Consider the following 23,895-nt stretch of genomic DNA (forward strand, 5'->3'; position numbering starts at 1 on the left):
CGCCTTGAGTTACTTGCTTGATTTCTATTTCAACATATTATAATGTATTCCCGTGATGGCAAAGCTGAATTTTCAGTAGTCTTCATGGTCACATGCTCCTTCAGAAATCATTATAATATGCTGATATGGTGCTCAAGAAATATTTTTTTATTATCAATGCTGATCATTTTTTCAGGACTGTTTTATGAATAGAATGTTCAGAAGAACAGCATTTATTTGAAATAGAAATCTGTAACATTATAAATGTCTAAGTGTTTTTGAGAGCAGATGGTTTATAAATGGCAATGGATTTGTATGAAAATGTAAATCTGGTCCACTTGAAAATGATTTCTATCTGATGTTGTTGCTTTTCAATGCTGCACTTATATAAAAGAGCAGATTGAATTCCAGACTAACTGTTTCTTGTCGTCCTCAGAGCACGCAGCTCCTCCTAAAAAGCCTCCTCGGCCCGGAGCTCCCAGCCACCCAGCAGGAGTCTCCGGACTCAACCCTACAGAGAGCTACAATGAAGGAGTGAAGGTACCAGAACTACCAGTGAGAAACTCACGAGCATTGTGCTTGTGGAACTTTACAGTAATCACTGCTTGCTGTTTTTAAACCACAAAGTTTGAAATTCCACCAAACACACACTGGGAGGCTGGTAAGATTAGCATCTGTACTTGCGGGACGCCTTCAGGAGCAGCTAGCATGCCAACAGATGCCGTTTGCCAAGCCTCATTAAAATCATCCTCATTCCTGAAAACCCCTTTCACATACACACGCACACAATTGCTCTGCGGGGTCTCTCATAAAAAGATCCCTGCACAGTTTCCATTCCAGCGCGTTTTCCTGATGCTGTGGGTCAGCGTGCAGGGGGTCTCGCAAGCAACAGCAGAAATGCAATGCGGCATGGAAAATATAATTAGAAACAATGCACGTATAATTGCAATCTGTTTCTCCATTTTATAGTTTTGCCTATGGGTGTGTTTGGTCAAAAAAAAAAAAAAATGATTTAAGGTCCCGTTATAACACTCAAACGAGCCCGGTTTTCTTTCTAGTGTTGATTTTCTGTTGTATTTTCAGTTTAAACCGCACGTTTGGGTGGGGAATATTGAAAGGCTCATCCTGTATTCTTTTTAAATAGCTAATAGGGTTTAGTTGTTCCACAATCGGGATGTAGCCTACTTCTTTTTGCTAGTCAGAGGCAAACATTCTCATTATAGAAAGCATTTGATTGGACAAAAAATTTGAGGTAGAAGATGATTTGTCAATATATTAATAAGACAGTTAATTTCTACATTTCTAAATTTGCTAAAAATAGACACAAAACTGTAAATTTGAATGTCAATTTTGTTATATAACTTAACAGCACTAAACAACGTTTTCATGAGGTTGGATTAAAAAACAGAAAAAACAGCGGTTTTCTCTTTCTTTCGTTGCAGCATGTATTTGTAAAGTGATGTTTATTAATCTCTTTCTTTTTTTTCTCTTTCTCTCTGCACACTATTCTCTCGCTCTGTGCCTCTGCCCTTCTTCTGTTGCACTGTTTTTGCACTGGTAGCCCTGGAGGGTAAGACCACCTGTAGACAGTGTTATGTTTCTGTCTGTGTTTATGCCCCCTTTAACCAGTTGCTATGTCATTACTCAACCATATCATTTCGAATCATAACTTAATTATCCACTAAACTGAATTACATTGGCTGTATAGATCACTATGCATGTCCTTTTGCTTTTTTAAATAAGCTGTGATTTTAATAATGTGCTTGTAGTGCAATCTAGTCTAGTGGAGGTTTTTGATCATTCTTTTGGGACGGGTGCACAGTTTATTGAGACCACTTGGTTGTTTTAAACCAAAATAAATGTGTCCCTGATCTCTCTATATTTAAGATGGGGGAACTTTTTGTATTCATTATTTTTGTTGTCATATCACATTTTGTATTAAAAGCAAGGATGGATATCCAATCAGCTCAATATTGTAGGTGGAGTTTGGTCTCCAGTAGTTGCTTATATATTGCCATCTAGTGTCAACCATAACACATTTCATTATCACTTATGTCTAGTAACAAGAATTAGATAACACAACCTTCATCTAAAATCCTTTATGTACATTAATACTTGTAATGAAATATACTTCATTAATGCATCATTTTAAAACATGTTACTTTTTATTTGTCGTTAGATTCAGCCTCAGGAGATCAACCCACCCCCAACAGCGAACTTAGATCGGTCCAACGATAAGGTCTATGAAAATGTGACCGGGTTGGTTAAGGCCGTGATTGAGATGTCCAGTAAAATCCAGCCAGCTCCCCCTGAAGAATACGTGCCCATGGTGAAGGTATGACACAACCTAAGAAATATACTAGATATGTATACTTTAGGGTCACTGAATATGTCATTTGTTGTCCAGAGAGATTATCCTAAAGGGATATTTCACCTATAAATTAACATTACTCGCTGAAATGAGCCTTCAGTAATTCCATTCTTACTTCCGGCAAGAACCTACGTAGGTTTGTATCACTGGCTTTTCATTGGCTGTCCGTGTACATCATCTACTTCGAGCCGCTCTCAAACATTGTAGTTGTAGCTGATGCCTGGAAGAGTGGTTCTTGTTTTGTGACATGTCGAGAAGATGCTGTTTTCTGAGCTGTGAAAGCAGATCCACTTTGCATGCACTTCCGATGGGCGAGGACTCGCGTTCAAATTGATGCGGTAAAACCGACGCTGTCGTTGCTGTTCGTTTCACTGTGTATGCGAGTGCTGAGGAAGCCTCTGGAAATTCAGATATGGCAAATTGGCAATGGGTGTTTCGTTTCCAACATACCCTGTAAGCGGTCAACCAATCACAACAAACTGGGCAATCTGACCAATCAGAGCTGAGGAGGGTCTCAAAAAGGAGGGGTTTAACTTTAGAGAAACTGACTCCTTTATTCAGCCGTTTCAGACACTGAGAAAAGAGATGCTGCAATGTATGAAACAGTGTTTTTTGGCCTTGGATGCATGTAAACCTGTTGTAAGAGACCTCCAAAACAAAATCAGGAATCTTTAAAATGGCATAATAGAGGCACTTTAAACAAAATTTTTAAATGTTGCCTTGGCAACTAAGTTCAAACTGAAATACTATCTGTGAATAAAGACATTTCTTCCTACAATGCTGTCATATGACTTTAAAATACTTTGTATGGACCACTTTTATGTTGTTTTCTTGTCCTTTGGCAACTATAAACTGCCGTTGCATTGAGCATAAGGGTTTAAAACGACATGACCTTTAAATAAAGAGTAAATAATAGCAAAATGGTAGTAGAATTTAATGGCAGTTTTAAGATGAGCCGTTATATCATTTTTGTACAACATTCTCACCATGAAAATGTGTGTTTCAGGAAGTAGGATTGGCACTGAGAACACTGCTGGCCACTGTGGATGAGACGATACCCTTATTACCAGCTCACACGCACAGAGAGGTAAACTCATTCACAAACTAACCCTAAAAACATACTCTTATTCTCAGTGTTCTTCCTGCCGGCTCAGCTAACTGTTACTCCCATTCTTCCTCTTCAGATCGAAATGGCTCAGAAGCTTCTAAATTCAGACTTGGCCGAGCTGATAAATAAGATGAAGTTGGCCCAGCAGTATGTTATGACCAGCCTGCAGCAGGACTACAAGAAACAGATGCTAACAGCTGCGCATGCACTCGCCGTAGATGCCAAGAACCTGCTGGATGTGATTGACCAGGCCAGGCTGAAGATGTTGGGACAGGCGCGGCCGCATTAGCCCTAGCAAAAGGACACGACGACGCATGTGACGCCCCGAGAAACACACCAGCACAGACTTGTACACTAATGGAGTCTCATGGGCCCCCCTTCACTACTCACTGACCCTCACGTTAAGCTGCACGGTAGATCACGGGTACCGTGAGGAGGGCTCCGGATTTATTTAACAGATGAGCTGGACCGGATTGGAGTCGTTACGAGTGAATCTCTTCGAGATCATAGTGGGCCGGTGACTGGATGCTGAGAGGGTGATTCTGAATCCGGGGGCCGCTTTGAGCTTTAAACGTCTCTGGAGGAAAAGAGACACCCTTACACTGTATCTAGTATATCTGTGTTTCATTGACAAGCCCGAGCTCCACAGCCAGACCACACAAATCTAGATTCCGCTCTAGTTCTGGTTGTAGAATCATAGAAGTTGAGCTGTTTCTAAGACTCTGTTTTGCACAGTAGAACTTGAGTTGGAACTGCATTTGCAAAATCTGGGTTTGATGAGTCTGGTTTTGCATTGCAGACTCTCACGCTTCTCCCTAGGACTGAAAGGGAGAGTGTTGTATATTTGGGCCTTGTGCCACCTAGAGGTAAAATAAAGCTATGACTGAATTAAGAAATGAATGTTGGAGTCATGTTTCCTTGTTTGACCCTGTGAAATCACTTGATGAGTTTTTTTTTTTTTTCGTATACCCCCCCCCCCCCCCCCCCCCCCCCGTGTGTATTTATATATGTGTATATATATATATATATATATATATATATATATATATATATGGGTTCATGGTTATGGTTTAATCAATAATAAATAGAGACCATGGACTTTAGGTATAATGCAGATCATCTGCAGGACAGTTCTGCCTGGAGTTTGAGAGACCAATCAGTCTGCTGCTCTTGCAAAACACATTTACATAAATCTTAATTATGTGCCCCACAGGAAAATATTTATTCTAGCTACCACTTTTAGTCTTAACACCAGTACTTATTCTTGACAAGCTAAAAAAACAGTTTCTGGTCTTCTGGGTGTTGGTTATGCCTTATTAAAGCCAAAAAGAGATTTTATTATTATTTTAATTATGTAGTGATGCAGTAGTGAAAAATGTTTTTATTTTCCATACATATTTTCTGGATGACTGTCCCATGCGCTGCTAAGTATTTATGAAAACTCAACGTTATGCTGACCAATTACAGATGAGGACTGAACAGTAAAACCATCATTTCCAACATGCAATCAACACTTAAATCAAAATACACTTATCAATGGTTGCTATGTTCAGTGTTGTTATAGTTAACTAAAACTGTTCAAAATAGTTTTCGGTAATTGAAATAAATGTTTTATGAAAAACTTGTCTTGAAATTAGTGATGTAGCTTTGAAATAAAGTTAAGTTCTAAAATTAAACTGAAACTTAAATACAGAGTTTTTTTATTTACGTAATATTATTTATTATTATATTTTATTTATATAATTTATATCTAATTATATATTAATATATTTGAATAATATACATTTACAAGTTTGGGGTCAGTAAGACTTTTTTTAAAGAAATTAATACTTTTATTCTGCAATATAAAAAATGACAAATGAATGTAAATAAATCTAATAAAAATGATAAAAACATGCAATTACTAAAACTAAAGTTAAAATGAAACTGAAAATAGAAAAATGCTAATACAAAATATAAATATATTATATCTGTAGATAAATAATACTAAAACTACACTCAAAATGGAATCCGAATATCTGGTTAAATGGAACAAAAGAACAAAATCATGTCACCAAGCATAATAACAACCATTTTAATAATAATAAAAATCCTTATTTGTGTAGTTTTTTATTTGGAATCTTTTAAGAAAATAGAAATTCTCTTTGTGTTTTAAAAATAGAGATGGATTTTCATTTATTCAACGCGTAGATATAGTGGCTTTAATCTCAAAACATATTACGTTAATTCCAGTAGGGGGCGGTATATGAATACATTTAATATCATTCACTGCTGCCCTTCAGGCTTCAATATGAACATTTAGAATTAACTAAATGTAAGTCGGGCGTGCAAAAAATATCATAGGAAAATGAATTAAAACTGAACATAAAGCGGTTTCATTTTACAGTATGGTAGAAAATGTATTGTTTAACTTCAAACTAAAATCACGCCCCAATCTAATATTAAGCTAATTTACCAAAACTCACATTCAAATCTAGAAAGTGGTGCAAAGCTCACGATACAATCAATGAAGTAAGTTTTTATTTTATTATATTTTTTTTACTGAAACTCTTATTTTGAAGACCGGAATTGCTAGCTCGAGTTGAGTCTCTTATTTTGAAACTCCACCAGTGATCGTGTGTTCCTGCCGCCAGCTTCACTCTCCACTGTGCGCCTGATTATTTTTACGCCGTCGAGTCTGGCGGTGAAATCCAGGTCATCTCCGCCGGATCAGCAGCCAGCACGGCTCAGGCTTCTGCTCTCCGCGGACTCATGGTGCCATTTCCTGATTCCTCTTTGCAGAGGTAAGGAGCTGATATTCTCCTCGTATATGTCTGGTTTTGTGCAGATGGCATCAGATGGGTGCGTAATGGTGCCAGCTGTGCCAGTGGCCCCGCGGATATAGAGGAGCGCAGCGGGTTTAGACCGGGGCACAAAAAGTTGCTGGGACCCTCTGACTTCATATGCAGCCAGACAACTACAAACCAATGATCGGGCCGGTGCGCTAGACTCATATTTCTATACTCCGCTAGATCAAATAATTTATCGGAGATATATTAGAGAGAAGTGGTCGTGCGTTAACGGAGAACACAGCCGGTTGCTTTAGTTTAACGGGACCCTGCATGTAACCCAGTTCTTCATCCAGACATAATAGGGCTCATTTTGGCCCAGACAGCGTGAGCTATCTTCTTTATTCTGCCATAATGAGCTAATTATCAAATGCTATGAGTATATGATAAATTCAGTTTTTATTATTAAAAATACATTACATTAAAAAAAAACATATTTAGTTATTACCAAAGATAATTAAACTTCTATTTATAAGGAGTTTTTCTTTATTCATTTTGATTGGTTTGTATACTTTTTATTGCAGTTTATTTATATATATATTTTTTTTTAATATTACATGGCTACTTAAATTAATACATGGATGTGAAATTTAGATATTTGTTAAAATGATATTTGAAAAAAAATTTAAAAAAATAATTTTATTTTTTTGTTGTTTAGCTTAAAGTGTCTGCTACGAAAAAAATGTGTAATAATAGTACTTTTTATTTATATACTATTAATTTTATTATTTGCAATCCAAGTTAAATTAAGGATACAACTACAAGTTATAATAATATTATAAGCATTATTAGAATGTGTATATATATATTCATAGTCATGAGATGGAAGTAGCAGCGATGGAATCATCCAATCAGAATTTTTTACAGGAATAAAATGAAAAATATATTCCTTTCTTTCAGAGGTAATAATAATGTATTAATTTAATGTGCAGTAGTTATGGGCTGCTTGTCTTGGACTTAATGGATAGTCATTTTCTGTCAGACACTCATTTTATATCACATTTGCTCACTTGAGGCTTTGATATTTTACTGATCATGTCACTTTTGAGCTCCAGAAAGACTGAAAATGTTCTTAATGTGTGTATCAAGAAGATTGTGAAATGTCAAAATGACCTCTTAGTAATGTCAGCGATGTCCAAAGTGGTTAACATCCCATTATCCAAGCTTTATTAATTGGTTGTTAATATTTTCTGCATGTGAGACCGAGAAGGGGACTGTGAGTGTGTTTGTGCCCTCTCGTCTGCCTGCCTGCCTGCCTGCCTGTGTGTGTGTGTGTGTGTGTCTGTCAGCTGACCCTGTCCAGACTTGGACTGAGTGTGCTGCCAGTGGCTGTCGTGACTAGTGTTCGGCCCAGTTTTAGACTCCACTCTCTGTGTCCTTTCCTGTGCGCTGCAGGTTCTGGCCCAGTTGAGAGACACAGACATGATTGTGTCATACGCTGCCAGAGTCCAACAGAGCGTTTATTGTTGCTTGAAGGCATCTGACGCTTATTTCTCTTCTAACTTCTTGTCTGTGGCATTCAGTCATTGACTCCATGTCCTGCTTGTCTCTAAGGGTCGTTGCCTCATGTTCATTCTGTATTTATGAATGTGAGCCGTTCCCCCTGAATGACGTTTATCGACACAGAAGGACACTTTCCACTCCTGAAAAATGAGCTCGTGTCCCAGCTGTGATGTCATCCGCTCCAGGCAGACAGCGAGGTGTGTCAGAGTGTCGGCTGATGGATCTGCCGTGGCATCGGGCCAAGTGTAACAGTGAGTCGTGGAGGCGCGTGGAGCTCAGGGACTGAAGAATGATAAATCGGTCCAAAGCGTGAGAGAAGCTTAGCAGGACTTGCGGTGCATCGGCACCTGTCTGCCTGCACAAAACGCACTCTGTTGGCCACGGATGACGAGTAACCCAGCAAGCTTGCTGAGTGACCATAACAGGGCAAAAATTTAAAAAAAAAAAAAAAAAAAAAAGTTTTGTTCCTTTAAAAAATTCTGCACTTTTAAATGGTTGATCAATAAAAAAAAAAGTACAATTTATTATTCATTGACAAGGATTTTTATTAGGGATGGACGCACAATATACCGGTACATTGTTTCAGTTTATTTGTATTGGTGTTGGATATTTAAATGTGCATGCTCATTTTCACAATTTTTAAATTTACATACATTTAATTTACATTAAATTGACATACTGTACTGTAATCTACTGTAACTGTATCTTTTTATTCTTAAAATTTAATAATGTTTTACATTTAAAATAATTGTATAATGTATTATTTTATACTAAATGATTTAATATTAAAATGATTTATTAATTTAATTACATATTATATTTTATTATATATTATTGTAAAGAGTGTTTTAATATAATTGTTTTGAATATTTAATAAAACTTAAATAGAATTATTAATTCAAAATAAATATCCATTTTTCATACTTTACATTAGAATGTCGGGATACTCAAATTCATGTATATAACTGGATTTTACTTGTGTTTTATTTATTATTTATTTATTTAGACATAAATATTACAAAATCTTAAAATCAGCCATAACAAATTTCAATAATTATCTGCTTTTCGGTATCAGCCAGAAACGTTCATATTTATTTTGCTGCATGCATAGAGGTTTGAGTATATTTTAGTGGTAAAAGCGCAGTAAATGGAGCATTATCCTGTTGATGTGTGAGTGATTTGAGGCTGAGAGCTGGGACAGCAGCCCACTCCAGACCGGAACACTCACTGCTTGTGGGAAGAAAGCTTCCTGTCTCGCTGAGAGCCGTCTGTCTGACGCGGAGTCATCGTACGCCAAGCTTCCTGTCTTGCTGCGAACCACATCATCTGGCCTCTGGCACTGAAACGTCAGGTGGCATAAGGGCTTAGGGTAGGGGCCGCACACGCTGAACCGGGATCAGCTGTTGTTCTGCAAACCCTGCTGTCTGTCATTATCTGACACGCTGCAGAACTGGACTCGGATCAGTGCGAGAAGGAACACCCAGGAGGATCTTAAAATTACTTGCACCCCCTCAGAACATACTTCGACTGGAGAGGAGACCACGCAGCCAAAAAGAGCGGCCCTCGGGCAGCGATCGCAGTCGGACGCTTATGGATCCGTCCATGGAAAAGGTCACGCCACCTATGTGTTCTCTACTTAGTCTCCATTGTAACAAAATAAACCATTGTTATTTTGCATAAATTAGGTGCAGTACATGTCTATGTTTTAGTAGCAAATCCTCTGTGATTGTCTAGCTGATTTTTTTTGTGCACTTTTTTGGATTCAGACAAGACGGCCTCTCGCAGTCCTGAGACCGATCCTTATGGATGATCCCAGAACAGAGGCATATGGCAGAGATGTTCCAATAGGGCTGGGGTCCCTTGTTGGCCACCTGTGGTCTGGGACAGATGGAGGCATGCTGGGGCATGAGGGGAACTGCAGTCCTGGCGGAGCAGAGATAAAGACACTAACTACCGCTCAGCTTGTGTCATTGCAAGAGCTTAATTGGTCTTTTTTACTTTATTTTTGGACCTTTTTTTATAGCAGCAGACTATATCCGCAGTTTGCCCCCTAGTGGCAGTCGCAATGAACTTATTGACCATGGTATGCTTGATGCAGTGATGACTTATTTTTGCATGCCAGCCCGGAAGTTAGCATCACCCTGGTTTCTTTGACAAAAGTAGGATTTAACGTAGACGTAAACGTAGACTATAAACGAACTGCGCCACAGGTGCATGACATCATTATCACTAGGTTTCTGACAGCGCTTTCAGTCTTTATTAAAAAAAAAAAAAAACCCTGAAAGTTTGAGTTAGAATATTTTGCAAGAGTGGTGCGTGATTATAAACACAATGAGGCTGTAAAAGCGGACTATAGGTGAGTTTTCCTGTTCGGTGTGATGAAGTTTAATGTCCCGACAACCTCCTTAGTCCCATTTATCCACACAAAGTAATTGGTAATTCTCACATAATCATCCTTTTTTTTTTAATGCCTCCGAAGTCTGATCCAAAGAACTCCGTCAGAACTTCTGTGCAAGTCCTCATTGGAAAGAAATTATTTCTGGTCTGTAGTGTTACAAATCGCCATCTGTCAGAGCTCTATTTTCCATCAAAAATGACAACATAACTGCTCTCCGGAAAATTAGGCTCCTTTTGACATGTTTAATAACTGTAGTTTGATCAGTTGGAAATGTTTGAAGTCAGAAAAAAATCAGTCAAGCTATTGTGATTTATGATCAATCATTGGCATCGCTGTTATTATTTAGTACTTTGTATTGTATGTGCCTATTTTTAACCTTTTAATGGAGATTGAGATTTGAGTGAGAATAGAAACCCACTGATGCTGTGGGGGTTCGAGTCCCGTCTCTGTCTGTCTCTAATGCTTCAAAGCTGATCTCTGTTCTGATACAGGACACTGCAGCACTCTGCACCAAGCTCTCTCTCTCTCTCTCTCTCTTTCATTCTCTCTTTCTCTCTCGCGCTGCAGCTTGACTTTGACATCAGCTCTTCTAGAGGACATTGCAAACACAAACTTTTAGGCCTCTAATTATTTACAGCATGTTTAGTTGTCCAAATCACCCTTCACAGGTCTGGAAGAAGGTGACCCGTCATATTAACCAAACAAGTCAGACAGAGGAAACATCATTTTGCGGAAATTGTTAAGATCAACCTCAGTGTCAATCAAAGAATTTAAAGCTACACTGTGTAATTTTTTAAGTTGATTCTTAGCAAAAAAACACTTTGTTCTTTCAAAATGATATGTGCTCATTAATGTGTAATTACTTCTACCAACTTATCAAGTATTCTCGTAAGCGTAGAATCTGCCATTTAGAATACATACGAGCGAGTCGCTCGAATGGCGGCAGCCATGTTGCGCCTCCATCTTGAAAATACATTGGCCAAAGAGGGACATACCTTTAATTCAAGCTTCGCCTTTCGCGTTTTTACACTCAGTGGCACCGTGACGAATGCGAGGGGGAGATTACTCGCGACTGCCGGCAGATTTGAAATAATACGGCCAATGTAGGAGTTAAAACGCCCTCGGAATGGGAGGGGCTAGAAAGTAATATTCAGTTGGTAGTCATAAACAATTTCACCGCTAGATGGGAGAAAATCCTACACAGTGTAGCTTTAACTATAATACACTACCATTCAAAAGTTTATATTTAAACAGAAACAAAGACCGTAATATTGTGAAATATTATTACAATTTAAGATAAATGTTTTCTATTTTAATGTATTTTAAAATGTAATTTATTCAAAGCTGAATTTTTTGCATCATTACTCCAGTCTTCAGTGACACATGATCCTTTAGAAATCATTCTAATATGTTGATTTGAGACATTTATTGTTATTATCGATGTTGAAAACAGTTGTGATGCTTAATATTTTTAGTGGAAACCATTATGCATATTATTTCAGGATACTTTGATTAAAGGGATATTCACCCAAAAATGAACTTTTGTCATCGTTGTTCCAAACCTGTATGAGTTTCTTTCTTCTGCTGAGCACAAATGAAGATATTTTAAAGAACGTTGGTAATCAAACAATTGACGGTAGCCATTGACTTCCATAGTAGGAAAAATAAAATGCTAGAAAATCAATGGCTACTCTCTACCAACATTCTTTCAAATATCCTCTTTTGTGTTTAACAGAAAATTTTCATTTTTGGGTGAACTAGTATTCCTTTAATAGAAAGCTCAAAAGAACAGCATTTATTTGACATATAAATCTTTTGTAAAGGTCTTTACTGTCGCAATTTAATGCAACCTTGCTGAATACAAGTATTAATTTAAAAAAAATTGTAGCTCTTTAAAAGCATCTACTTGAGTAAAACAGCTCTATACTTAACAAATCACATTAAAAAGAAAACCCTGAACCCAGATGCAACCTGTTTTACAGACTATAGAAGTTTGTTGCACATAACCCATATTTTTAGCAAGTACTAGCAAGCAGCCAGAATACTCTAGAAGCCACTTAGCAACCATCCATAACTATATAACAATGTCCTTGCAACCCCTCACATTTAATAAATAAATAAATCTAAAATCTAGCATGGTTTGTTTTGTCTTAAATGTACATAACAGTACATGTTACAAATACATGGCATCAAAACATAAGTATGTAGTGCCCTAATTTTTGTATTAACATCACTACTTTTAAGAAACATATCAGCTGATTTACTCAGTGTTGGAATGGATGGTATGAAGAACCCCTGGAGAACAAGTGTGTGGTTTGAGCTCATGCTAGACTTGACCTCCCTGACCTCTGCGGTGTGCACCGCTGCAGAATGCAGTCGAGCAGCAAAGGTCTGGCTGTCTAGACACTGTGGGCGGAGTCGCAGAGGGCTGTCGATTGATTGGCTGAGAGGAGAGATCCTGAAACTGATTAGACGTTCACTTCAAAGCCTCTTGTTTGTTTGTGGTTTGCGTTTCAGTTTTGTGTGTGTGTGTGTGTGTGTGTGTGTGTGTGTGTGTGTGTGTGTGTTCCTGTTCCTTTCTGAACAATACAGGAGGACAGATTGATTTAGTCTTTTCCTCCCACATGGCTCCAAATGTAATTGATTTTATTCGCCTTATCTTCATGTTGCGCCTCACCTCCGTGCTTTAAATAACATATTATGCAGTTGTCAATGTAAAGTCTGACCTGATCAATAAAGCCATTAATTAGTTTTCAGATCACTTTAGTGTATTACATTAAAGGGTAATCACTTTTCTTTTTGGGTGCAGAAAGGAAGTCATCTCATTCGCTGTTGCTAAGGCAACCAAAATCTCTAGCATATTGCATAAAACAGACTTTAATACATCCCACATTTTGTCTTGTTGGCAATGCAGGATTGTTAATCTAAATAAACTGTTCAAGAGAGGTGGGCCAAAATATATAAGAGGTTGGATTAGGCTGTCACTCAAGTTACTGATAAGGGCAAACAAGACCCAAAAACATATAGTGATGACAATATGGAAAAAAGACTGTCAGAAGAAAGATGAATGCAGGTACTGCAGTATAGAAAATGATAGACTGTCAAAACAACATCCGTCCTGAAACTGTGCTGACAGGCATGTTTTCTGAATTCATGCTGTTGTATCTAGTTTCTTTACACAGGCCAGTGTCTGCGTGTTTGCCATACAGTGTGCGTTTCCTCCTTTACTTACTCTCCTTTCACTTTATCACTTTTTCTGTCTGTGTATATATAGTTCAGAGTTTCTTATATTGTGTAATTTTATTTTATAGCCGTACAGACCTCAGTTAAAACTACACTGTTACTCAATCTACAGCACGAAACATACAGTGTGACCACCAGTGTAGTCTGATTCCCAAATGAATGATTCTTTTGAGTCGGTTCTTTTTAGTGAATTAAAAACACACTGCACAAACAGTGTAGTACAATCCAGAACAAATTACTTTTGGTATGCTTTTGGTTCACTAACAAGAATCAATCAAGATTGCAACCACCAATTCCCAAACAGATGACTCTTATTGGTTCTTTTTTTCGGGAATTGCATTGTGAAAATACATAGTTTACAACTATCTGTTACACTTAAATCAATGTAGTTACTAACTGGTACTTCATGTCACAACATGCATTGTGTTTGTCAGTAGTATTTTATAAAAATAAACGAATCAAATGTGTTCAAACATTCATTTTTGTTTTAGTATTGTTGTTTAATCTATAGTTGGACTAAATTTATGCTGCCTTTTAGAAATTCAGAAAATTATTTTAAAAAATCTGTGCAAATTATTATTATTTTTTTTATTTTATTTTTTTTTTGCATCAGAACCAAATTATTTGATAGTTATTTGTTCGGTAGTAATAACAATGAAATTGACTAAATAGTGGGGCTGTCCCCTAATAGTTGACTAAACGTTAGTCGTCGAGAAGAGGCTTAGTCGACCAAAATTGTATTAGTTGTTAGTTGCAAAAAAAAAAAAAACAAGAGCGAGGGAAAGGGACCGTTAACAGCGGGTTAATTACCTTGTGGTAATTGCAGAATGTCGGGCAGGAAATCCAAACGTTCGCTTATCAACCATCAACCTCAAATATGGCTTATCATTTGAAACGTTAGTATCAACTTTACATGGCTGCACGCTAACGTTAAAGGCAGAGTAGGTGATTTGTTCCAGAAACACTTTTTTTTTTTAAATGCTGGTTAAAGTCTCTTCAAATCCTGATAGCAATAAGTTAAGTGGTCTAAATGTATTTATATGTGTATACCATCTTTGGAAGGCGTAGGATCATATAATGTTTGTCCAATCATTGAATTTGGTCTGAATGTAATGATACGATCCTACCTGCCTGTAAACATAAAATTGCATACCTCCATGCACCCTGCTCGCGCAGACATGACGTCATCAGCGCGTTTCATGCTATGCAGAGTTATTAGACAGACGTCAGTCACCGAGCATCGCAACCGAAACAGCAGCCACCTTTTACAGTTCCTCCTGATCCAAAACAAAGAGCTTATGTTTCGTTCACGCCATAACTACTGTAATTTGTAAGAGATGGAAACCCCTGACGTTATAATCGGAGCGGTTTGTGACTCAAATTTATGCATTTCAATACTATCCACTCCGAAATTAATCTGCAGCAGTCAGGTGGTACAGGTTAGTGCTATTTAAGTTGTTTTTTGTTCATTATTATTGTAATGTTATGTTACATGAGGTAGTTTAATGCTGTCTCTTGTGACGCTTTTGTTTGCTTTTTTGTTTGTTGCGCATGTGTTTTGAAGGAGGCGTGTCTTTGGAGACGCTCTGAATAGAGGGTGGGATCTTATGTTTTCAAAACTAGCTAGCTATTGCTAGCCTATATCTTTAACCTAGATATGTGCGCCATTATTAGGCGCATATCCAAGTGTTTGTGCGGAGTGTGGAAGCTAAATTATAATATGCTTACTACATGACATGGAGGCGCCGGCGCGATTCCTTGCATTTTTTTCCCCCTGATAACAGCAGATACAAGTTTTAAAACCACCGTCATTTTTGGTCATACAGATAATACATCATTCGAAACTGTAAAGGGTCTACTTTTATTTTTGTAAACTCACAAGAACAACAAAACGTTGTGCTTTTGTAAAATACTACAGGCCTATATTTTGTCTATATCTATTAAATATAGCCTCATTATGGTTTAGTATTTTTAAATGAATAGCCTATAAATTTGCGATTTGTCGACTAATGGTTTAAATGAGTCAGGGGCAGCCCTACTAAATAGTGAAATGTGTTGTTATGTTTAAGAATGTAATTACCTGTGAAATCTTTTAATTCTCTCACAAGGGGTGGTGATTTTGCTACCTAAAATGGGTTGTTGACAAAAGAAAGGTTGAGGACCCCTGCTCTAGTTCTTTCTGATGTGCTTTGTTCTGTCTCCTGTCAGCCACATTGAGTCTCAGTTGGGCAGCACTAAAACTGAAACATGACTAGTTCACACACACATAAGCACCTATAAACTGACTAACCCAGACAGCTGAGTCATCATTTGTTAACCTGCAGATCCTGGTTGTCAGGTCAACTTAGGACCCGTGCAGGAAAAGGGTTAATCTGTCTGATTAGCGCCAGACATTAATAAGGCTGTCTTTCACTTTGTCTGAACCATCTGTTGTAATGGACTTTTTATGGACTCTACATGTAAGAGAATAAATGATTTCCTTGTCCATGTACACTGAAAAAAAAAAAAAAATCACTCAAAAATTGGTAGTAAATTTCAAAGAAATGGCAAGTAACCCATTGAATTTAACATGACATTTTGAAGTAGAATATTTGAAATAATATTTTGTGGTGAAATAATCTTTTATTTACTAATATGAAAAATAATTTTACAGTGTAATGAATGGGATAATTTACAGTGAACTGGTCATTATTGCAAAGCAAACCCCTTTAGGATGATAAAAAAAAAAAAAACCTGGGTCTTGGGGTTTATTTAGCTACAGACTGACAGGCAAGGTAGCAGCTATTAGTCATTTTTACTAATGGTTAATGACATGGGCTGTTATGATGTTGAGTCTGGCTGGATGAATCAGTTTAGCGAATAGTTGTTCCTAAGAGCTCCATCATGATTTAACCAGGCACAGAGAGTGAGAAAGAGACAGACCCCCTACTGAGATCGCATTACACAGTCCGACAGATACAGAGAATATTTTAGCAGCCATTTATTGCAGTCATTTAGTGGTTTCAGCATGGCTGTTGTTCAGCCTATCCATCAAACTATGTGTATTAGAAGAGAGAGTCGACACATGTGGAGAGTTCGGTGTCCTAATGCGATTCTGTGTCTATTTGACTTTATTTTATATTATTATTATTTTTTTTATTTTTTTTATGCACTGATATAAAAATTCTGGGCGAAAGTACCAAGATAGTAAGTCTATTCAACATACGTAGATGTTGATCCAAACCAAAAACTACTACTTTTCTTTCAACATCGAATATAAATGTATATGTTACAGATCCAAGAAAGGAGCACAAAACATTGATACTTCAACATTCTTCTGAACTTGAATCTTAGAAATGTAAAGAATGTCTTCACCAAAGGAAGCGCTTGAAGTTCCAGGCATATTTTGTTATCACATGAGCTCTTTTCTGGGTCAACAGCTTATGTAAAATATTGTCTGTAAGGGAAAACATTGTGTTTTGCAGTAACCGATCACACGTTTCTTTAAAGTCAATCACATGCTTACAAGGTTACTCTGAGATCTCATCAACACCAATGAACCTCTTACATTTAGATTACCTTTACCGTTATCTAACAAAAGCTAATCTTTAAAAACACTAATTATTCAATAACACTGTTGTGTTATTATATCTATAATATTGTGGTTTCAGTATTCACTTGTAGCATTTAAAAGACAGATTTTAAGTGTTTTAGTTTGATTTAGACAATATAGTATTGAATTTTGAAATCCTCATAACATGACAATAGTTATTGCTTTAGACCGAATTATATAATTTAAGGAATAGAATAGAATTTATAGAATTGAATTTGGACATTAGTTTGATTTTATATTTATTAATTTTGATATATTTTAATATATATTATCAATATATTTAATTATTCATATATATATCTGATATAATTTTTTTCTTTCACATCCCTGGTCTGAACAACGCATTAGATGCTTGGTTTGTAGAGCAGAACCACTAAGGAAAGGAGGGAAAAGGAGATAACAATGAAGACAAGTGAATCTAAACATCTGCCAGATGTTTGTCTGTGTTATCTACGATGGCTGTATACTGTCCTGAAACGACCTTGTGTGTGTGTGTGTGTGTGTGTGTGTGTGTGTGTGTGTGTGTGTGTGTGTGTGTGTGTGTGTGTGTGTGTGTGTGTGTGTGTGTGTGTGTGTGTGTGTGTGTGTGTGTGTGTGTGTGTGTGTGTGTGTGTGTGTGTGTGTGTGTGTGTGTGTGTGTGTGTGTGTGTGTGTGTGTGTGAGTGAGAGAGTCTCAGTCTTTGTTTGACTTGGACGGCGTTCTCTTGTTTCACGTGTGTGTAATATTATTTATTGTGTGATGGATCCGTGCTCTTGCTGTGCGGCTTGCGGCAGGGGTCAGACGAGGTGAGGGCTTGCCGTGTTTCTAAGTAACACAGTCGATGTGTAGTCTGCAGTCTGGGCTCAGCGCGGCGTCCACTGGGATGTCGGAGAGCTTTAAAGGTTGTCTGAGGACACGTTCTGACTGGTCTTTGAGTCTTCTCCAAATGAAAATGGAGTTATTGTTTTTTTTTTGTTTTTTTTGAGAAGTTAAATCAATGATATTAAGCCACAGAAACATTAGCTGTGGCTTGTGATAACTATGTCCAGTAAAATGTTCTGTTGTGTTATGTAACCGTCATTAACGGCTGACGCTCCTGCTGGGGATTGAAGACTCTAATGTGCATCTCTTCACAGGAACTTGATGTTTTGTTGCTGATAAAAATCTGCAGTAAGATCATAAAATGTTGATGTGTTGACCCCCTGCTGTTTCTAGATTTTTATTTAATGAAACACTCATGTTGCGTCTGTGCTGTGTCTGTCTATGTTTTTTTTGTCTATCTCAAACCTTTTCTTTGAGGTCAGTAATATATTTATAAATATAGTTTCTTTAAAGAAATTAATACTTTTATCCAGCTAGGATAAAAAGCAACAGTGAAGTAATTTATAATGTTACTATCTTAACAACAAATTGTATCGCGGTTTCCACAAGAATGTTAAGCAGCACAACCGTTATGAGATTTATAATAATAATAAATGTTTCTTGAGTATCAAATCAACATATTAGAATGATTTCTCAAGGATCATGTGACACTGAAGACCGGAGTAATGATGCTGAAAATTGTGAACTATGATATGATATTCCACCATATTACTGTTATTATTTTTTTTACTGTATTTTGATCAAATAAATGCAGGCTTTGTAAGCATAAGATACTTTCTAAAGCAACACTAAGGAACATTTTTAAAATAATGTTTCCAAAATCGTATCAGTGGTTCATCAAGTCGTAACAGGGTGAAAGGCACTTCTTTTTCTTTGTTTCTGATGTCGCAATACATCATACTTTTATGAAATCATGCAACAACATACTCTACTTTGTCTGTGGACATCGTTCATTCCAAAGCCGGTGCTGGATAAACAGCGAGCGTGCGTGCGACAGTAGACGCGTGTGGCGAAATTATTTACGACAGCGGTAATGGACAATTCCGCTTCCAACCTGTAGGGCGACCGAAGAGGCAAAGTTCCTTAGTGTTGCTTTAAGACCCCAAACTTTTGTACGGTAGTGCATGTTAAATTAAATATCCTTATATGTGCAAATTAATGTTGAATTTATATACTCAAACCACTAATACATTTGCCCTTATTGTCTCTATGATAACAGTACAATCTTAGTTTAGTTGATGACATGGTTTGCTGCAAACATGATGTGAATAAGATCATTCTTAATAGAATTAAATCAAATTGTGTATCGAATTGAATTGTTCTCCATTTGAATTGACTCGCTGTCAATCCTTAAATATTCCACACAGTACTTACTACAGTAGTAAGTCTTAGAGGAAACTGTGGTAACCTTTTGTTTGCCTTTTGCAAGTGAATTTTTTTGTTCTATGCGATTCAGTCACTCAACTGATTTCCTCTCTCTGTCTCTCTCAGTAAGCTTGCAGTCTGAAGGATGAGGTGGGGCGCATTGATTAGCATGCTGCTATGCTGAGAAGAGTTTATCCTTCCAGGACGAGCGGCAGCGACTACACGTTCCCTTCCTGAATCAGCCATCAGACACCTGCTCTGAATCAAGTACCTGTCTGGATCTTACCCTCACACACACTCACACACAGCTATGGCTGGCTGGCTCTGGCTGGGAGGGTAATCGGTGCGCTGGTTGCCCTGGCAACCCCACCCTGATTACTGCTGAATTGAGCCCTAGTCCATCACTGAAGACTTTTTAGCCCCCCTCCACCTTTTCTTCTGAGTGTTTTTGCTCTTTCGTGGAGGTAGAGGGCAGGAGCCATGGACTTGTGAGGTGAGAATGGCAGCAAGGCGGCTGTTCGGCCCCCAGGAGCCCTCAGGCAATCGGAGCCAATAACGTGGGTTCCCACACACACACGCGCACGGGCCGAGCGGCAGGAGCAGTATGCAGGAGGCTGACCTACCGGCCACCAATGCTTTCACAGGTGAGCACCGGGTCATTATAACCTCAGTGTTGGAATCACAGGGGATACGCTGTTGCCGTGAACGTGAGTTTAATGATTCATGCCGGCTGTAAAGATTACGTTCATGAGGAGGGTCGTGTTGTGCTTTACAAAGCCATGATGTTTTTTGTGTGCTAATATTCAAAGCTGCTCTCTCACTCCCCCTCCCTTTCCCAGACTCCTCTGCTCCATTTCTCTGACAGGCTGCATTTCTCTCCCCTGCCTGGAATGGAATGCGGAGAAGGAGAGAGAAAGCGTGAGATGGGTGGAGGCGGTGGAGGTCGGGCTGTGTACTATACCAAAGTTTGACAGTCTAGTGCACTGCAGACAGAGAGCAGAACCTCTCATCTCCTCTCCTGGTCTTTTCTTGTTTTTTCTCTCATCTCCTTTCTGATTTCCTTTTTTCATCTACTTCTCATCTTCTCTTCTCTTGTCATCTCGTCTTGTCTCTTCTGGTTTGGCCTCAGGTCATCTCTTTTCTTCTCATTTCTGCTCTTCTTTTCTTGTTTTGTCTTGCCTCATCTCTTCTTTTCTCATCTCATCTCTTCTCTTCTAATCTCTTCTGGTTTAATCTCTTCTAGTCTCTGTATCACTTGTTTCTTCTCATCTCTTCTCTTCTTGTTTCGTCTTGTTCTCATTCTTTTCTTGTTTTGTCTCAGTTTTGTCTTGTCTCATCTCATCTTGTCTTCTTTTCTCATCTCATCTTGTCTTCTTTTCTCATCTCGTCTCTTCTTTCTCATCTCGTCTGATTTCTTTTTTCATCTCGTCTAGTCTGCAGTTCTCGTTTCATCTCGTCTCTTCTCTTGTTTCGTCTGGTTCTCATTCTTTTCTTGTTTTGTCTTGTCTCACCTCGTCTCTTTTCTCAACTCATCTTGTCTCCTTTTCTCGTCTCTTCTTTCTCGTCTCTTGTCTCGTCTTGTCTCTGCATTTCTCTTCTCTTCTTGTTTCGTCTTGTCTTCTCATCTATTTCCTCTCCTCTCCTCATCTCCTCTTTTTTTTCTCGTTCTTGTTTTGTCTCTTTTCATCTCTAGTCTGATCTCTTCCCTCCTCTTCTTCTTTTCTCATCTCTTCTTAAATCTTGAATTGTCTGGTCTCTTTTTTTATTTTGTCGTCTTTTCTTTCCTTTTTCCCCATGTACTTCTCATCTTCTTCTCTTATTGTCTCGTCTTCTCTCCTCTTCTGGCTTTGTCTGGTCTCTCCATTTTTATTCACATCTCTTCTCCTCTACTCATCTGTTCTCTCCTCGTGTCATTTCATCTCATATTGTCTTCTTTCTTCTCACCACGTCATGTCTCATATGGTCTCTTCTTTTTCTCATCAGTGTCTTCCATTTTCATCATGCTCAGTATCTTTTCTCCTCTTATCTGCCATCTTCTCCATTCCAACTTTTCTCCTGTCCTCATCTCCTTTTCCTCTTCTCTCCTCATTTTATTTTGTGTAGTCTCTTCTTCTTGTCTTGTCTGGTCACTAATCTCCTCTTTTTGTCTTGTCTCTTCTTCTCTCCTATTGTTTTGTCTTGTCTTGTTTCATTTAGTCTCCTCTCTCATCATCCTGTCTGTGCTCTCCTTTTCCTCTTCTTGTCTCTTATACTTCTCATCCACTTCTCTCCTTTTGTCATCTATTTTTTTTCTCGTCTTGTCTTCTCTTCTCTTCTCTTCTATGCTTGTCCGGTCTATCCTATTCTCTCTCGATTGTTACTGTTTTGTGCTGCAGGTGAATATTGTGACTGCATGATTGACTCATGCTCTGTTAAGGTTTAAGGAAGGCAGAGAACTGCTGATTTGTTTGTGTAAAGATCTTCATAACATTTCTAAAACCACTTTTGGCTGCACCACACCCTGTGAGAGATTGCATGGCTTTGGTATTGTCTAGCACCTCCTCCTCAGACAGAGAATTTGTTTGGAGCGCTGGTGTCATCACTGTCTGGTTTGCTTTGCATTTCTGGTTCTGTGTAAATGCTTTATAGTGGAGAGTCAGTCTTCCATACAGTCGAATATCCACCGATATCAGGTCAATGTTGAAGCAGGAACACTTATTTTAAGATCATTTATAAGAGCCAGTGACCTACATATAGAGGATCATCGCCGCCTGAGATCCACAAATCACTGCAAAGTTTTTAGCCCAGTGAAACTTTCCCACAAACTCCGGCAGCTGAGGATTTTCAGATCCTCACAGGATTTGCTAGTGTTTTAAGTTGTTAAGTTGAGAAGTTTTTCCAAATGTAGACTTTTCATAGGATGATATCCAAGAGTAAGATCACTTAGTTTGGATAGTTTAGGTTTTGAGAAATAGTAGGTGTGAGGGGAAAAGGCAAAATTTTGAGAGCTGCTTCAAAGGCATCTCTTTGATATAAATTTTAGCTTCTTAAGGCCCGTTCACAACGAGAATGACTGTCCACACTAATGGATGATAACATTCTGTTTATTTTAAATGCTTTAAATGCTCAAGCTTTTTGAAGTCAGGATGGTTCTGATTGGATGTCAATGTTTTAATTGTTCATCAGCTGGGGAAAAAATCATTCTGAAATTGATTCCTGCGAAATCATTCCGCTATGTCGTTATCATAAATGTGGTATGGACTTTCTTTTTCTCATGGAATTAGAACGATTATTAAAACTTTGATAGTTTGATAGCTAAAACTTTTACTCTCATTGTTATTGCCCTTGGTGTGAACAGCCCTTTGTACAGAGTTCAGCGCTCTCATTTATTGACTAGATTGAAACTTTATAAAACTTAGTCGAATTAAATGTCATATTTTATTTCACACAAACAGAAATAAGGCTGTGGGGAATTCTGTACAGTCGAATATGCTGTATCATCGTGTACACGAGTGTCAGTCGTTCGTCCGGCAAAACATAAAAAATTGTCAATCTACTGAAACGCATTATGAAATCGTGAAGGGGAAATGGTCAAGGAAGGGGACCCAGTTTTAAACCACAAACACAAAATTGCAGCTGAACTTGACAACTAGCAATCGAGCATCTAGCATTTTTTGCCATGTTGAAACATCAGGTTTGACATTTAGTTACATGGGGAAAATGAAGGTTCAATGAGCAGTTCTGTAGATGACACAAGTTTTTCAAAAGTTTGGGGTCTGTGAGATTTTTTTTTTTTTTTCTGTTCACCATTTATTTTGATAATTAAGAATACAGAAAACATTAATATAGTGCAATAGTATTACCATTACTGTTAAAGGACAAGTTCGGTATTTTACACTTTAAGCCCTGTTTACAGATCGTTTCTGATGAAATAGAACGGTTAAGATTAAAATTTGGACACATGCTGCTGTCCCGAGAATTTTAGGTTTATTTCGCTTTCCCCCCCACCTACACAATGGCAGCCTATGGGCACTGGAACAATCCTTCCTAAAATGCATTAAACTTTCGTTTACAAAGACGTGAAACTCACCGAGTGGTCAGGGGTGTTCACTGATATGCTCACACAAAAATCGCTGCAAAAGATGCTTTCCAACAGGTTTTATCGTAGTTGTTGTCCAACTCCATTGACTTGTATTGAATGTGCAGTGTGAGGTACGGTATTACTCCGCCGCTTCTTCTTCTGCTGCTTCTGTGCATTCAATGAAATGCCAGCGGTTTGCTTGCAATTGGCAAAGGTGCATTATCGCCACCAACTGGGCTGGAGTGTCTATTATTCAAGCTCTCAACGGAAGAATCTACGGGTGTGAGACGTCTGGAAAAATAGATCCGCAGTTTTACAACGAATGGTAAAACACCTGTTGGAAAGCATCTTTTGCAACGATTTTTGAGTGAGCATACCAGTGAACACCCCTGACCACTCGGTGAGTTTCACGTCTTTGTAAACGAAAGTTTAATGCGTTTTATGAAGGATTGTTCCAGTGCACCTATACACCCATTCTAGAGGTTTTGGGGAAAGCGAAAGAAACCTAAAATTCTCGGGACAGCAGCATGTGTCCAAATTTTAATCTTAACCGTTCTATTTCATCAGAAACGATCTGTAAACAGGG

At 38.0% G+C, this 23,895-nt stretch overlaps 2 protein-coding genes across 17 annotated transcripts in view; both read left to right on the top strand.

Annotated features, from left to right (window-relative positions):
• ptk2ab (protein tyrosine kinase 2ab) overlaps window positions 1–4,358 on the top strand; it is a 71,002-nt gene extending 66,644 nt beyond the window's left edge. For 11 of the 16 annotated variants that reach the window (XM_079894518.1, XM_079894519.1, XM_079894521.1 and 8 more), the window contains 4 exons: window positions 416–519; window positions 2,159–2,314; window positions 3,357–3,437; window positions 3,535–4,358. In XM_079894518.1, coding sequence (XP_079750644.1) covers window positions 416–519; window positions 2,159–2,314; window positions 3,357–3,437; window positions 3,535–3,747 — 554 coding nt within the window. In that variant the 3' untranslated portion in view covers window positions 3,748–4,358. Of the gene's footprint in view, window positions 1–415; window positions 535–2,158; window positions 2,315–3,356; window positions 3,438–3,534 lie in introns of all 16 variants that reach the window. The other 5 variants (XM_079894525.1, XM_079894520.1, XM_079894517.1 and 2 more) reach the window with 2 other exon arrangements.
• A 1,737-nt stretch (window positions 4,359–6,095) lies between these two features.
• The window catches only part of ldlrad4b (low density lipoprotein receptor class A domain containing 4b), a 43,176-nt gene continuing 25,376 nt past the window's right edge, over window positions 6,096–23,895 (top strand). The window contains exons 1-2 of the mRNA XM_079894549.1: window positions 6,096–6,241; window positions 19,376–19,893. Of these exons, the coding sequence (XP_079750675.1) occupies window positions 19,854–19,893 (40 nt within the window). The 5' untranslated portion in view covers window positions 6,096–6,241; window positions 19,376–19,853. The remainder of the gene's footprint in view (window positions 6,242–19,375; window positions 19,894–23,895) is intronic.

Source organism: Squalius cephalus, assembly GCF_949319135.1.
Source record: "Squalius cephalus genome assembly, chromosome: 15".
In the NCBI taxonomy this organism is placed as follows: Eukaryota; Metazoa; Chordata; class Actinopteri; order Cypriniformes; family Leuciscidae; genus Squalius; species Squalius cephalus.